General features: G+C 45.6%; 1 protein-coding gene across 4 annotated transcripts in view; it reads left to right on the top strand.

Moving 5' to 3' along the window:
* The window catches only part of unc5a (unc-5 netrin receptor A), a 122,179-nt gene that overhangs the window by 105,804 nt on the left and 3,331 nt on the right, over positions 1-13,044 (top strand). For all 4 annotated transcript variants that reach the window (XM_070962375.1, XM_070962376.1, XM_070962378.1 and 1 more), the window contains 4 exons: positions 975-1,062; positions 1,528-1,696; positions 3,761-3,994; positions 11,401-11,550. In XM_070962375.1, coding sequence (XP_070818476.1) covers positions 975-1,062; positions 1,528-1,696; positions 3,761-3,994; positions 11,401-11,550 — 641 coding nt within the window. The remainder of the gene's footprint in view (positions 1-974; positions 1,063-1,527; positions 1,697-3,760; positions 3,995-11,400; positions 11,551-13,044) is intronic.

Below are 13,044 nucleotides of genomic sequence, written 5' to 3'. Positions count from 1 at the left end.
CTGAGTACAGAGCTTATATAATTATACTGGAAGACTGTTTTCACTTGGCTCATTGTAGGCTGTCCAGATTAGCCGATGACAGTGCCAGTACGCCAGGAGAAAAGGTCTTTTTTCTCCCTGTGTTTTTCTTGCCATCTTTCTCTCTCTCTGTATCCCCTCCACTCTCTTACAGATATTTTATGCATGGATTAACTCAAACCCGTGTAGTCTATACCACGCATTGGCACCCGTCTTCTCATTGGGACACAGAGGGGAAAAAAAAAAAAAGTCAGCACTTTAAAGGCATCCACTCAGAGGAAATATGCTGTCATTTAGCACAGTTTCAGAGCAGGCACAGAAGAAGAAGACAGATGTTTTATAGATTCTGACAAGGCTGCCAGCGTTCAGGCACCTTTGCCTTATTCAGACAGATGCTTTTCTGGTGAACAGACCACGTTCACAATCCGCAGACTGTTAGGATTGTGTCACACAGTCACTGTTTGTACTACATTTTAAATGGGATTCTAACTGGCCGATTTTTTTTTTTTTTTGCTTGAGAATCGCCACACAAATACCACAACACTCCCAACTACCTCAATAGCTCTCTATTCTCCAAGGTACATTCCCACACTCTCCTGGGGAAGTGCAATTTTCCTGGAGTAGTCTGTTCCATAGTCTCAATTATCTACTTGGTCGCAGACGGAGGACATTTAAACTGCAACGCAGCGTGCGCTTTTGTCTCAGTTAATTGTTGACCGTGGGGACGTATGCCGCCTCGCCTGCCGGCGCAGAGATTTGCATCTACTGTACCTGACGGAGGCTGCCTCTGACCTTCAGAATAGATTTGTTTTTTGTTTTTGCAGCCGTACAGTTTTGTTGAGTGGGCCGGTTTTCTTTTATGAGATGACAGAAGCGTTGTTCAGTCAGAACAAATGAGCCTGTCCCCCTTTTCCTTACCCCCCCCACCCCTCTCCCTTTGTTGTTATTTGCATTAGGAATCAGCCTGCTCATTCCTCCCGAGGCCATCCCCAGAGGAAAGATCTATGAGATTTATCTCACTGTTCAGAGGAAGGAAGATTTAAGGTGGGTCTCTTTAACACTGCCTAACTGGCAGTCTTCCCTCGATGCCACTCGGCTGTTTGTTTTGATGCTCTACAGTTCCATTAGGAAAGGCTTAAGAGTCTGTGCCAGTACTTTGGAGGAGGGATGTAAATAAATAACATAACCTTTTACCGGGATGTGCACGATTTAAGTTAAATGAATTGTTTGGAAAACACTGTTTATCTGGCCTGCTGCATTCAGTCTCAGAAGACACAGTCATTGCAGCATGCTGTGATAGTGTTACTCATCACTACTTGGTCCAGCTACTCACTGTTTCCAAGCTTTCATTATTCTCTGTTACAGCTCCTACATGATTTGCAGAGGTCACAGTATCATATCCTGTTACAAGACACCAGTAAATTCTCACTAATAACTTGGTGAGTAAATCATCATTCATCTCGATTCATTCCCTTCTCTCTCTCCCTCTCTCGTCTCTGGCTGGTGTAGGTTACCCCTGGCCGGCTGCCAGACCCTGCTCAGCCCCGTTGTGAGTTGTGGCCCTCCAGGGGTGGTCCTGAGCCGGCCAGTTATCCTCAGCATGGACCACTGCTCTGACGCATGCCTCGATAACTGGGCCATCCGCCTCAAGAAGCAGAACTATGAGGGCGCTTGGGAGGTGAGAAAGCACCATAACTCCAGCACAAATCCTCAGTAGAAAGACAAAGTTGCCACCCAGTGAATTTGTTAGAGAACTCTCTGAGAACGTTCCTTGAAAAGCACAAAGTTGCTTAGCAGAGACTTGAAATTCACACTCGATGCTTTAGCAAAGGCAGTTCTGGCCCAGCACTCATCCGCTCCATAGGGTTTAAATTATATTGACCATCAGGTGTGTTCTCGTCGGGCTGGAACAAAAGCCTGGTAGCACCGGCTCTCTCCGGCTCAAGAGTTGCTAGGCAACCTGTGTCTCACAACAGAAATTCTCTAAGCAAATTACTGATCCTCAAAGTACTCCTCTGAGTGCTCCTTGACCATTTTTGACCGCTGCTTCCAATTACAGAGCTCCCTCCCCATTTTTCTATCCATGAAATTTGAAAGTAACCAGAACTGCCAGACTCCAATAGGATGGAGTTGGGAAGAGCGTCGGTGTCCACACACACACAACCACGCAAACAAATGTGGTTCGAGGCAGTATACCCATCTCAACAATCCAGAGAGATTGGAAAGGGTGCTGGTGGGCTTTGGAGTGTTAGTAGGTCTTCTTTCATGTTCGATATTGTGCATAAATTATTCAGCCTCCCCGTGTGTGGCGGCTGTGGGGTGTCTGTGGGATGGATTGGCCTGTCTGAGGCAGAGGTTAGACCAGCACTTTTAATCATCGGCCGGACCAAATATAGCCCAACGGCCTGACTGCGTGGCCACCAAAGGAAAAAAGAGCCAGGTGGACTACAGTGGAAACAACCACAGAGAGAGAGCAGAGAGAAGGAAAATGGAAAAAAAAAAGCAGAGAGAGGCAAAGTGGACCAGCCGGGAATGCAGATGTGGAGGAATGATTAGAAAGTGTGGGAGATTGGAAGTACAGCTCAGGACATACGAGAAAGACACAAAGCGACTGTGAAAATGGACATGCAGAAGGAGTAAGAGAAATGAATTGCCTGTAGAATGAGTGCTCAGTGTGTAATTGAGCCACCTCACTCTCTGCTCCACTTGGAAGAAATATTAAGATGATGAAAAAGTGAGACTCCATTGTGGTTGCATAGTAAATGAATTGTGTCAATACTAATTCTATTGATGTAGATGGTGTCTGGTTGAATCGATCCTAGAGGGGCTTGCTGGGCATTTGGCAAGCAGAATGCTCTCTTCAGCTTGATTGGCTAATGAGAAGAGTCAGTCAACTGGCATGATGGGATTTTAGAGAAAATGTTGTCACCTTGGGTCCAATTTGTCCCCATCAAATTAGCCCAGTGAGCAGTGGAATTATCTCATAAAACTATCCCGCGCTGTGATGGGATAGGATATTTTTGCAAGTGTGTCATCTTTATTAGAGATGCACTTGTGATACAGCTCTGCAACAAAGCAAGAAAAATCCAGTGTCTGTTTTTTTCTCTCCTCTGCAAATTAAAGCACCAATTAATTCTTGTGCTGCCTGTTGCCGTTTTATAATACCGCTCACAATCAGGCGTCAGTGTTGTTTTGCAGATACATTGGCAAGTTGTTTTCACCTTTCTTAACAAATCTCAAAGGCTGAAGGAAATTCCGGAAATCCCAATAACCCGATATTTACTGCACCTCCAGTGTCTTTTCTTTCTCCAGAACCATCTATTTTTGCCAGGAATCTATTCGAGTCTCCTTTCATGTCAATTGAGTACCTCGTTCATGCATTATTAAGTAAACTGATGGTGCTCTATAGGATGTGTGTCTTTATATGAGGGAATGTGTGTCTTTATGTCAGTAGGGGCTGCAGTGAATAGGGAACAAAGCATTCCTCCTTTCCTCATTTGAACTGTCGCCCTGATACTTCTGTGGCCTTTAGCTTCAGTGTCACACTGTGGGAGGGACAGACTTTTGGGCCTTGCCACTGCGCCAAACTGCTTTGCTAACAAGTCCTTTACAAACACACGCCCACACAAACAGACATCAGGTACCCAGGTAAACACATTACCCTTCTCTCCTACATACAGAAAATTGGATGCCTGACCTTCCATTCACACCTTGTTTTTTTCCCTCCTCCCGCCTCCTCCAGGACGTCCTATTGATGGGGGAGGAGCTGGTGTCGGAGCCCTATTACTGCCAGCTCGAGGCCGAGACATGTCGGCTTTTCTCAGAGCAACTGGGCACCCTCGCCCTGGTGGGAGAGTCCCTCCACATGGGCGCTGCCAAGCGCCTGAGGCTGGTGCTCTTCTCTGACGCGTACTGCTCCACGCTGGAGTATAACATCAGGGTCTACTGCATGGACGACACACAGGACGTCTTCAAGGTAAACTGTGACAAATGTAGCCCTGCCTTTTTTCTGTTTCTCAGCCTGTGAGTGCATAGATGGGCTGAGTGATAGGTAGACTGTTATGTGTAATATTGTCTGTCACATTGGAAAGTTAGTAGAAATCAGCGCATGTAGGAGTTTGGTGTGGCCGTGGTAAATTGAACAATATCGAAGGCTTGGTTACACCATGTGCACTCGTAGTGTGTGTGATTTGTGGAGCTGATGTCCCCCCTCTAGTCTACTGAAACAGTGCATATGTACAGGTGAATCATGGTATACAGTACAGTCTCTGAGCGTGTTTTTGTGTGCATAGCTGCAGAGATGTTTCATTCCTTTCATGCCATCAGCCGTTCTGCTTGACTGCCGTGGGGCAAGAAGTTTCCCATCACTTTGTTCAACAGCATATTTTCGCTTCTCTTTTTTTGCTCTCCGCATGGACAGAGTATAATCAAGCACTAATGCCTTCCTGCCTCCCTCGAGGACTGCCTCTGAGTAGCCTGTTAAGATTTCATTTGCATGGTTAATTAGTAAATTAAAAGGAGAGCCTGCCCCAATCTTTTCCCAGCAACCTCTGTGCTCTCGTTCTCTCCGCACCTCTCTTTCTCTCTCCAAGCTGTTCCTCCTCGTCTGACACCACCCACAGCCACAAGTGCCACTTCCCACTCGAGTCCACTTTTGCCGGCTGTAATGGCTGACCTCCTCGTGTAGAGGCTCACCACCGGCACAATCATATGGGTGGCTGTTGGACGTAAACAATGGTAGGCAGCGGGGGCTCGGGCTGAAATTAGCACTCTCATGTTCAGGGAGCTGATGAGGAGAACCGTGGTGCCCGGGCTCAAGCTATGGGGTGGGAATTACTGAAAACTCTCCTAGCTTGCTCCTGTCTTTTTGTGGGTCAGTTCTGCCCCTGCTGCCATCTTTCTCAGTTTCTGACCACTATGGCATGATAGCAGGCTTGCTCAGGGAAATTGCTGGCTGACATTAAACTGTGTTCTAACGTGGGACTAAATGTAAAATGTAGTGTACAGGAGCTGATGCAGCTCTACAGAGGCAGTGCTTTATTTCGCAGATAGATATCAACCCTTTTTGTTTATGTGCTATCAGAGTGTTTGTAATGGTGGGGTTCTCTATATATATATTCAGATCATTGGGTGACCCAGAGTTGTTTTGCTGCAGTGTGACTGTCGAAATGACCTTGGACGTCCTGTGTTGGATGCAGGAAGGCTGCTAGTGCACAAAAAACTCTGTCTCTCCCTCTGGCTAGCTCTTGTTCTGCTATTCTCCCGCTCTCTTAGCCAGGAAAAGGACATCTGAGCTTGTTGACTCCAGCACTTGTGCTGCCATACTCTGCAGCTCCCTCGACGCCCTTGAGTGCATTAGCTCCCGTCTCTCACACAACCTGGTCCTGTGGTAAGCCACGGCGTCTCCAGGGTTTTGTAGTTTTTAGTGAGTGATTTAGAATGTGGCCCACACTGTTTAGTAATCTCGACTTCACACTGCTCTTGGTGCCATTATTGAGGGAGCAGTTCATTTAGCAAGTACATTAACCACTTTGAGTGGAGATTAGACTTCCCTGGAGAGGTTCAGCCTAATCACTAATCACTATCTTTAAAATGCACCATTTATGATTAGACGCTCACTATGGCTACCATTAGATTTAACTGTAGTGCAGAACAGTGGTGGAGTAGCAGTAGGTGGTACGATCGAGTGGCACAGCAGCATTTTTTATTTTTGTGTTGATGTACAGTACCCCTTCAGTACATGTGAATTTTATGACAGCATTTGCAGCCTGCTAAGGCACCGCACCTCATTTTTCAGACAAGAAGTCAACTTTTCATGCATTAAACAGGCTGTACTTTTGATGGGAGATGAAAAAAACGAAAAAGCATTTCTGTGCCTTTTCTGTTGGCTGTTCACTGGCAGGGAGAACTGCAGAAACCAAAAGGGATGCTGAGGTTTTCTCTCCAGTCCCCTCTCTGGCTGTCAGCTTGTCTCTGACAAGCTTCCATCAGTGAGAATGACATGCACACACACCCACAAACACGTGCGCACATGCCTGCACACTACACTTATGCACGCTGTACCATGCAATCTCTTATCTCCCAATTACAGCAGATTAGAACCAATGTTATTGTCTTTGATCCGAAGTGTGCGGGGGCTCTGGGGAAACAGTGACATTTCCGTCTGATGCTTGCCGTATGTTAGCAGGGCTCTGCCGGGACCAATTAAGTTAATATTTAATGTGTGTCCCACTCTTGATGGGCCCAGCCAAGGCTGGCACAGCAGCAGAGGAGACATGATCGGCGTTTGGTAGCGCCCTCACTGTGCACTTGGTTGTTCCCAGCTAGACCTGTGGGAGAGCATCACTGATGTTCTGCCATCCCACAACTGATTGAAACACCTGCAGTGAACCAAGCCTCTGACTCAGTGCAGAGATAGACCTAACACCAACATCTAATTAAACTGGAAGGGTGCCGACAAAGGTATCTTTTTAGGATGGGAATACGCTGAAGCTTTTTTTTTTTTTTTTTAGCTGTGATATTCAGAATCTGTCAGCTTTTGGTCTGAAGGACAAAATGCTCAGTGTGTTTTTTCCTCTGCCTAATCCACATTTGTATAGTGGAACAATGACAAGATATCCTGCTGTTTATTGATAACTAAATGTTCTTCCGTTACACCCACATGTTTTGTAAGGCCAATGTTGTTATACAGTTTTGAAAAACCACCCACTTTCTGTCACATTTAGTTTTTTACAGAAGTTGAGGCACAAGTCAGTTTTCCTGTGTTATGTGGTAGTGTTTATGGCGGTCCCTAAAAAAGTCTAACACAGTAGGTTTTGTAATAAATATCTGTATGGGGCTTTTTTGTTAGCGGCATGTCAAACTATTTGATGGATCCAACATTTTGAACAGACGTTCACCGTCCCCAGAGGATGAATCCCACTGACTTTAGAGATTCCCTGACTTTTCCTCCAATGTTAACATCAGTCCAGTAATTCGTTTTCATTTCATTTTCATGCTTAATTAGAAAATGCTAGCATGCTAAACTAAGATGATTAACACGGTGAACTTTATACTTGCTTATCATCAGCCTGTTAGCATTGTCATTGTGAGCACTCAGCATGTTAGCAAGCTGGTGTTAGCATGTAGCTAACAAAGCACTGCTGTGCATATGTGTAGCCTCACAGAGCTGCTAGCATAGCCGCAGACGCTTAATACCTCATTGTAGTGAGTTTAAGTGACAATTAACAGCCGTAAAACATCCCAAATCCTACGTCTGCATTCAAATGGTGAGACAATGTTTGAGCTAACACCCTTTGTACTCCCATTATTGTATTTCAGACTACAAAATTTATGCTTTCATCAATATTCATGTAATGAGGCCAATACATTCAGCTTTTTGTGTCTTGATTGTAAAAATGTATGTTCCAGTGTTAAACAGCTATTTAATTGATGTCTAACTGGTTAAATAGTGGCTCCTGGATTCTTTTACACAGTGTTTGACCTCAAGCTATTATTCTTATTTGCTTTTAAAAGGGGTCATAAACTGTTTATGTGCTCCCTCCTCTATGACGCTCTCTTAGCAGCTCCAGAGCAGCGAGCTACATTTGAGCCGAAACTTTTTTGCTTTTATGTATCACAGGAGAGAAATCCAGCATGTACAGGATGTAATACACTTTTTTCTGATCCCTCCATCACAACAGCTACTGGCGAGGAATTCTTGGGAAAAAACGGAAGAGCACTGCTCAGTAATTGCTGGCATTAAGTTAAAGAGGACAGTCAGCTTTATCACTGAGCCCAGCTGAGAAATTGTTTCCATATTATATTTCAGCGTTCCTGTGTGCTGTTTTCTCCCGTCCTGCTCTGTGATTTATCAGGCAGAATGTGCATCTTTTCCCTAGCAAACACAGTCCCAATTTATAACTGAGCAGACAAGTCCCTTCTATTTGTAGTTATTAATCAGAGTTGACTGTAGCGGGCACGGCCACTGGAGCTCAGACTGATAGACTCTCAGTCAGAGAGGAAAAGCCTGTCACATCCTGCTGACAAATACACAGATTTATGGAGCCCACATAGCCTGGCTACTCTCTATAAACAAATGCATTTGCCTGAAAAGAGCAGCTCTGAAAATGGATCGCCGCCATGAATGCACATTTTTAAACACATGAGGACACGGCATTGCTAAGAGTGGGGGGATGAGGATGAGTTTATGGGGATATTAAAGCCCGTGCATCTCTCCGTGTTTCAGATGACATGTAGCTTGACTAATTAACCGATCAAACGCTAGTTATAATCCCCGTCGGAGCTAGTTAAGTTCATCAGTTTGTTACACACCAAGCCAGAACAATGGGGAACCACATGTAGTAGCTTGACCTTGCCGTGAGGAAAGTAGAATATTTTAATCTGCAGCTTTGAACCAGTCCGGTTCTTTTTATAAATATAGGCCTCTGCTAATGCTTTGATTTGTTGAGACTGTGTTTCTTTCATGCGCCCGATGGCTGGCTGTTTTTGTTGCAAGAGAGAGTTTGGTGCAGCCACTAACCTCTTTCTGTCAGCACCAGCCCGAAGAGATTAGCTGTGTGAGTGTCTCTTGTTTCCCGGTGGAGCCCGGCCCCCAGTCCATCACAGTCCCAGCTCTGGTCCAAGCCGAGAGGATGAGGGGACGGGCGGAGAGAGGGGTGGGAGATGAGTGAGGGTGGGAAGGGGGTTGAAGTCATAGAAAACTGTGGCCGTGATTGCAGTAATCCTGTTATCGCTCCTGCTAAAGCTGGCCACTCTAGTGACCTGGAGACACAAATGTTAAGCTGCCTCTGTCTCGCCTCTCTCTTGCTCCTGCTCTTTTCACTCCTCCCTGTTCTATCTCACTCTCTTTAGCCAGCCTCATTGAATGTCAGGGGGTGGTCTTGGCTCTGCCCGACTCTAAATTCACAGTCTTCACACACACCACAGGCTATCTCGAATTCCGTCAGAACAAAAGGGGTTTTTCTCCTGCAGCACTTGAACTTCTCGCCCATCTCATGCATCTTAATGTTTCCATACATGTACGGGGTCAGGGTGTCTCGGAGAAACTGCTCTTCTTATCGTCACTGAGTGGAAACACAATTTAGCTCGGAGTTAATGATTAATATGTGATTTGATAAACTAATTCAAAACCTTGCTTTGTTTTCCCACAGAAAGAGTAAATAATATGGTCAAATTTAGCCTCTCATCTATTAGCTCGCTCGCACTGTCATTTGTTAACAGGATAATGGGGCGTAAAGAGGGCCATTATTCTCTCAGTCCAGAACATATGCTGAAACCCTGCACAAAAACACACTCTAATACACACACTCGCAGGCACTCAGGCACACACAAACAATGCACAGACGAGACAGTGTCATTTGAAAGCGAGGACACGTGCACACTGTTGTGTATTTTCCCTCAGTAAGCTCAGCCTCCCTGTCAGGTAGCAAGAGTGCCATGTCCTAGACCCTGTTTGATTGTAATCCTGCCGTGTCAGCCTTGAACCTGACAAACTGCTAGACAGGCCGGTTAGTATTCATTCTCGTAGCTATATGTTGATAATCAGATAATTGGCATTCTGCACTCTTTCTCTTGTTAGACGGCCTATAGATTTGCTGCTAGAGGTCAAAGACCTGATCAAAGTCCACCAGCAGCAATTTGCAATGCTAATCACCCCCAACAAATTTGTGCTTAAGAACTGTGTTAAATGAACCTCTTTGGAAGCCCTCATAATGTGACTTTTTGTCTGCGTAAGAGACATGATAGCAGAGGGCTTTTAATTCAGCTGAGAATGCGCTGCCCCCTGTTATTAACTCATTAGACCTCAACGCTTTGATTCAGAGCCATTGTCTGACCTTCCCACTGTGAGTAAGTGGGCTGGGTAACATCACAAGGCTCTGGGGTGGCAGTACAGTGAGGGGAGCACTCCAGCCAGCCACATACAGTCAGATCATTGTACATCTTTAATGTACTTTGGCAGTCAGTTGAAGGGGCTAAACCAAAGCACATGCAGGAATCAAGATGGATAATCGGGGGGGGGCATAATATTTGTGTTAACAAGATGATAAGCACTAAGCAAACATGGAAATTAGCAATGCACTGAGCAAACATTGAAATTCAATTCTCAGGCTGAACCCCGAAGTGCTTATTCGGTGAAGAAGAGAGCACATCAAATATCAAAAGCAGGTAGAGATTCCAAATGGATAATTAACAGCTTCCTTTCCATTATAATTGGAATCAGTCTAGCCCATTCCTGGGAAAGGGGGCAGAAAATTGAATCAGTGTTGTGCAGATAGAAATTACTGCCATTCTCCACCTTAATTAGATGTCTTTGCTGAAATCATACCATGGGCAACCATGCTGGCATGCGGCACTCAACATATGGCCACCATCTATACGCACATCTCCCTCTTGGAGCCGTTGTCTTTGAGATGTCTCCTCGACTCAGAGGTGCATTCTGGCTGCCTGTTTTCCCTCTGCTGCCATCTTGTTTCCCTCCGCAGACAGATTAAAAGAACATATTATTTCTGAGGTCTTTTCTCACTACTAAATTCTGAGGTCTGTTTTTCTCTGTTGTAATATGCTCCTCTGATTGGAGTGTGAGGTAGCACATGTGAATGGCATCCAAAGTACTGGATTCTTAAAGACTCATTCAGCACCAAGCATCCAGCTCAAAAATAAATTGATAGATCAGAGGAAAATACAGCAGATATTATCATCCCATTCCAGATGGTCATTTGGATGGCAACAAATGGTCCACTGAGCAAGTCCCACAGAGATTAAAATATTAAGCATGCATTTACAAATCTCTCCTGGCACAAAAACAAAAATGAAATTAAGGAGATTCGCCATGCGAGAACAATGAGCAGTTGACTAATGGCTCGTTCACTTACTTCATCACAGCCCAGGTAGCTAGTAGGCCGGGATGGCTGCAGTCTCTGCATGCTAATGCAGTTGCTGGAAGCTAGGCGTGCACACGCTGAGGCAGGGGATCAACCTTGTGGTGACATTAAAGCGCTGTGGAGACAAGTCGGTCCAGCCCGCTGCGGCCGCATGCAGGGACACTATCTTTCTGTCCTAAGATGTACGGTGCCCCTGCTTCATGCCCACGCTGTGTGTGTATGTGTGAAAACAGGCTAGTCCCTTTGTGTGTGTGTTCATCTGTTAGTCACATTTTTTTGTATGTTCCCACCATTGTCCATGTCCTCTTTTGTATTTCTTTTTATTTCTCCTGGTGTGTGTGGGTGTATGTGTGTGTTGTGTGTCTTTTTCCAAACTGTAGGGTAAACAGGAAACCTACACAATTACGCCTCGTTTTGCTCAATTTCATGTACCTCTGTGCCTGTGATGGTAAATGTGTTTCCTCTGAGCGCTGACACCGCTCTCTCTCTCTTTCATCAGGAGGTGATGCAGATGGAGCGGCAGCTCGGGGGTCGGCTGATTGACGAGCCCCACGTCCTGCTTTTCAAAGACAGCTACCACAACCTGCGCCTGTCCATCCATGACATGCCCCAGGCGCACTGGAGAAGCAAGCTGCTAGCCGGCTACCAGGTGCGTTGGGCCGCCCTGCGGGGCTGCAGGGGCAGGGAGTCACTCCAGATCAGAGAGGGAGCACGGAGATGTAATACAAGTGCCCGGGTGAATCTGTCAAATTTGCGTATCAGCAGTTATGGGGCTTTCTAATGTGTTTGTCTGTACACTCAATTTAAAACCCATGTTGTCTTGGCTATTTTAAATTAGCCATGCAGAGAAATGAAAAAATGGAGCGCATGTTGGCAAAGCCGATGTTACTGAGTAATCTAAAGTTCCTCTGGAGCAACTTTTTATTGTTAATGAGGGTTCACGGTCTAGTCGGCTCTCCAGAAATTTAAATTTAGTTTGTGCAGAGTTTTAATTATGTTTTGGTTTGGCTTCAGTTGATCACTTTAAAGATTCACACAAAGGAGTGTTTTTCAGTCTGTTATTGCAGGACTCCACTGTCCAATAACCTTTTCTATCTTGGCACTGTTTGCAACTTAAAGTCATTGGAGTCGAGGAAACCTTTGGAGGTGTGTGTGCACCTCTGCGCATAGAGTGTGCATGTTTTTGTGCTTCTGCATGAGGTTGTGTACGTGTGCATATGGGAGTCGGGTTGTGTGCACTAACCCAGAGCTGCAAGCTGATTGATTATCCTAGCTGCCGCTCTCTCAAAGGGAGCTGAAATGAAATATAGAGCACTATGTAAATATCTGGAACTTCTTGGAACCTCTCCATCGCCCCTACACTCCTCACACCTGCGTGGCCCACTGCACTGCAGCCCGGCAACAGACACACAAGGGCTGTTCAAAGAGGACTAGAAAATGTTCTGGCTGCAGCTATGTAAGCACTGAGCACCAGGTCCCCAAAGAGAACACACAGGCAGCGCCAAGCAAGCAACGGCAGCAACAATGCACCGAGAACACAGAGGCTTATTCCTCTGGACTGTGCCTGTTCATTTGGAAGTGTTATTCCCCTCTCAGCAGTGCGGTCAGAGAAGGCCTTTAGTCTCCCTGGGGCCCCCGGGAAGACTTTTGCGTGTTTCACCCGACTCCCCCCGTCATCTGTCTGCCTGGATAACAGTGCCCCCGTTTGGTTGGCAGCATGTACTGCAGCCCCACTTCACTCAAGTTCTTGTCAGCTGTTGAACCCGGGGTGAAGCGAGGAGTAAATGTGCCCTGTCTTTTTTTTTCCAGTTACCTCTCTGCTTCTCTGGGGATATGCAAATGAGACGTGAATATGGAGCAACAGAGAGAAAGATGTAGAAATTGTCAGCCTTGAATAAATTCTACCAAACACTCCCTGGTAGCTGTTTGCTAGACCGAAGCTAGTGCTGTACAGCGGTTCCACTCCAAGCTATTATGCATACATATATACTTCAATGTCACATGATGTGTTTTCGATTCAAAGAGCTGTGGTGTTTCAGCATCATGTGTAGCTACAGTACAGTACATACCTGCAAAGAAAGGCTGAAAGATAATAGATAAACAGAAAATGTTTCTCATGCCAGAGATAAAGATATGTTGTGCT

This window comes from Chaetodon trifascialis, chromosome 5 (genome assembly GCF_039877785.1).
Source record: "Chaetodon trifascialis isolate fChaTrf1 chromosome 5, fChaTrf1.hap1, whole genome shotgun sequence".
NCBI classification, from domain to species: domain Eukaryota; kingdom Metazoa; phylum Chordata; class Actinopteri; order Chaetodontiformes; family Chaetodontidae; genus Chaetodon; species Chaetodon trifascialis.
Note: the sequence above shows the minus strand (reverse complement) of the source record. Positions and strands in the feature narration are given on the sequence as shown.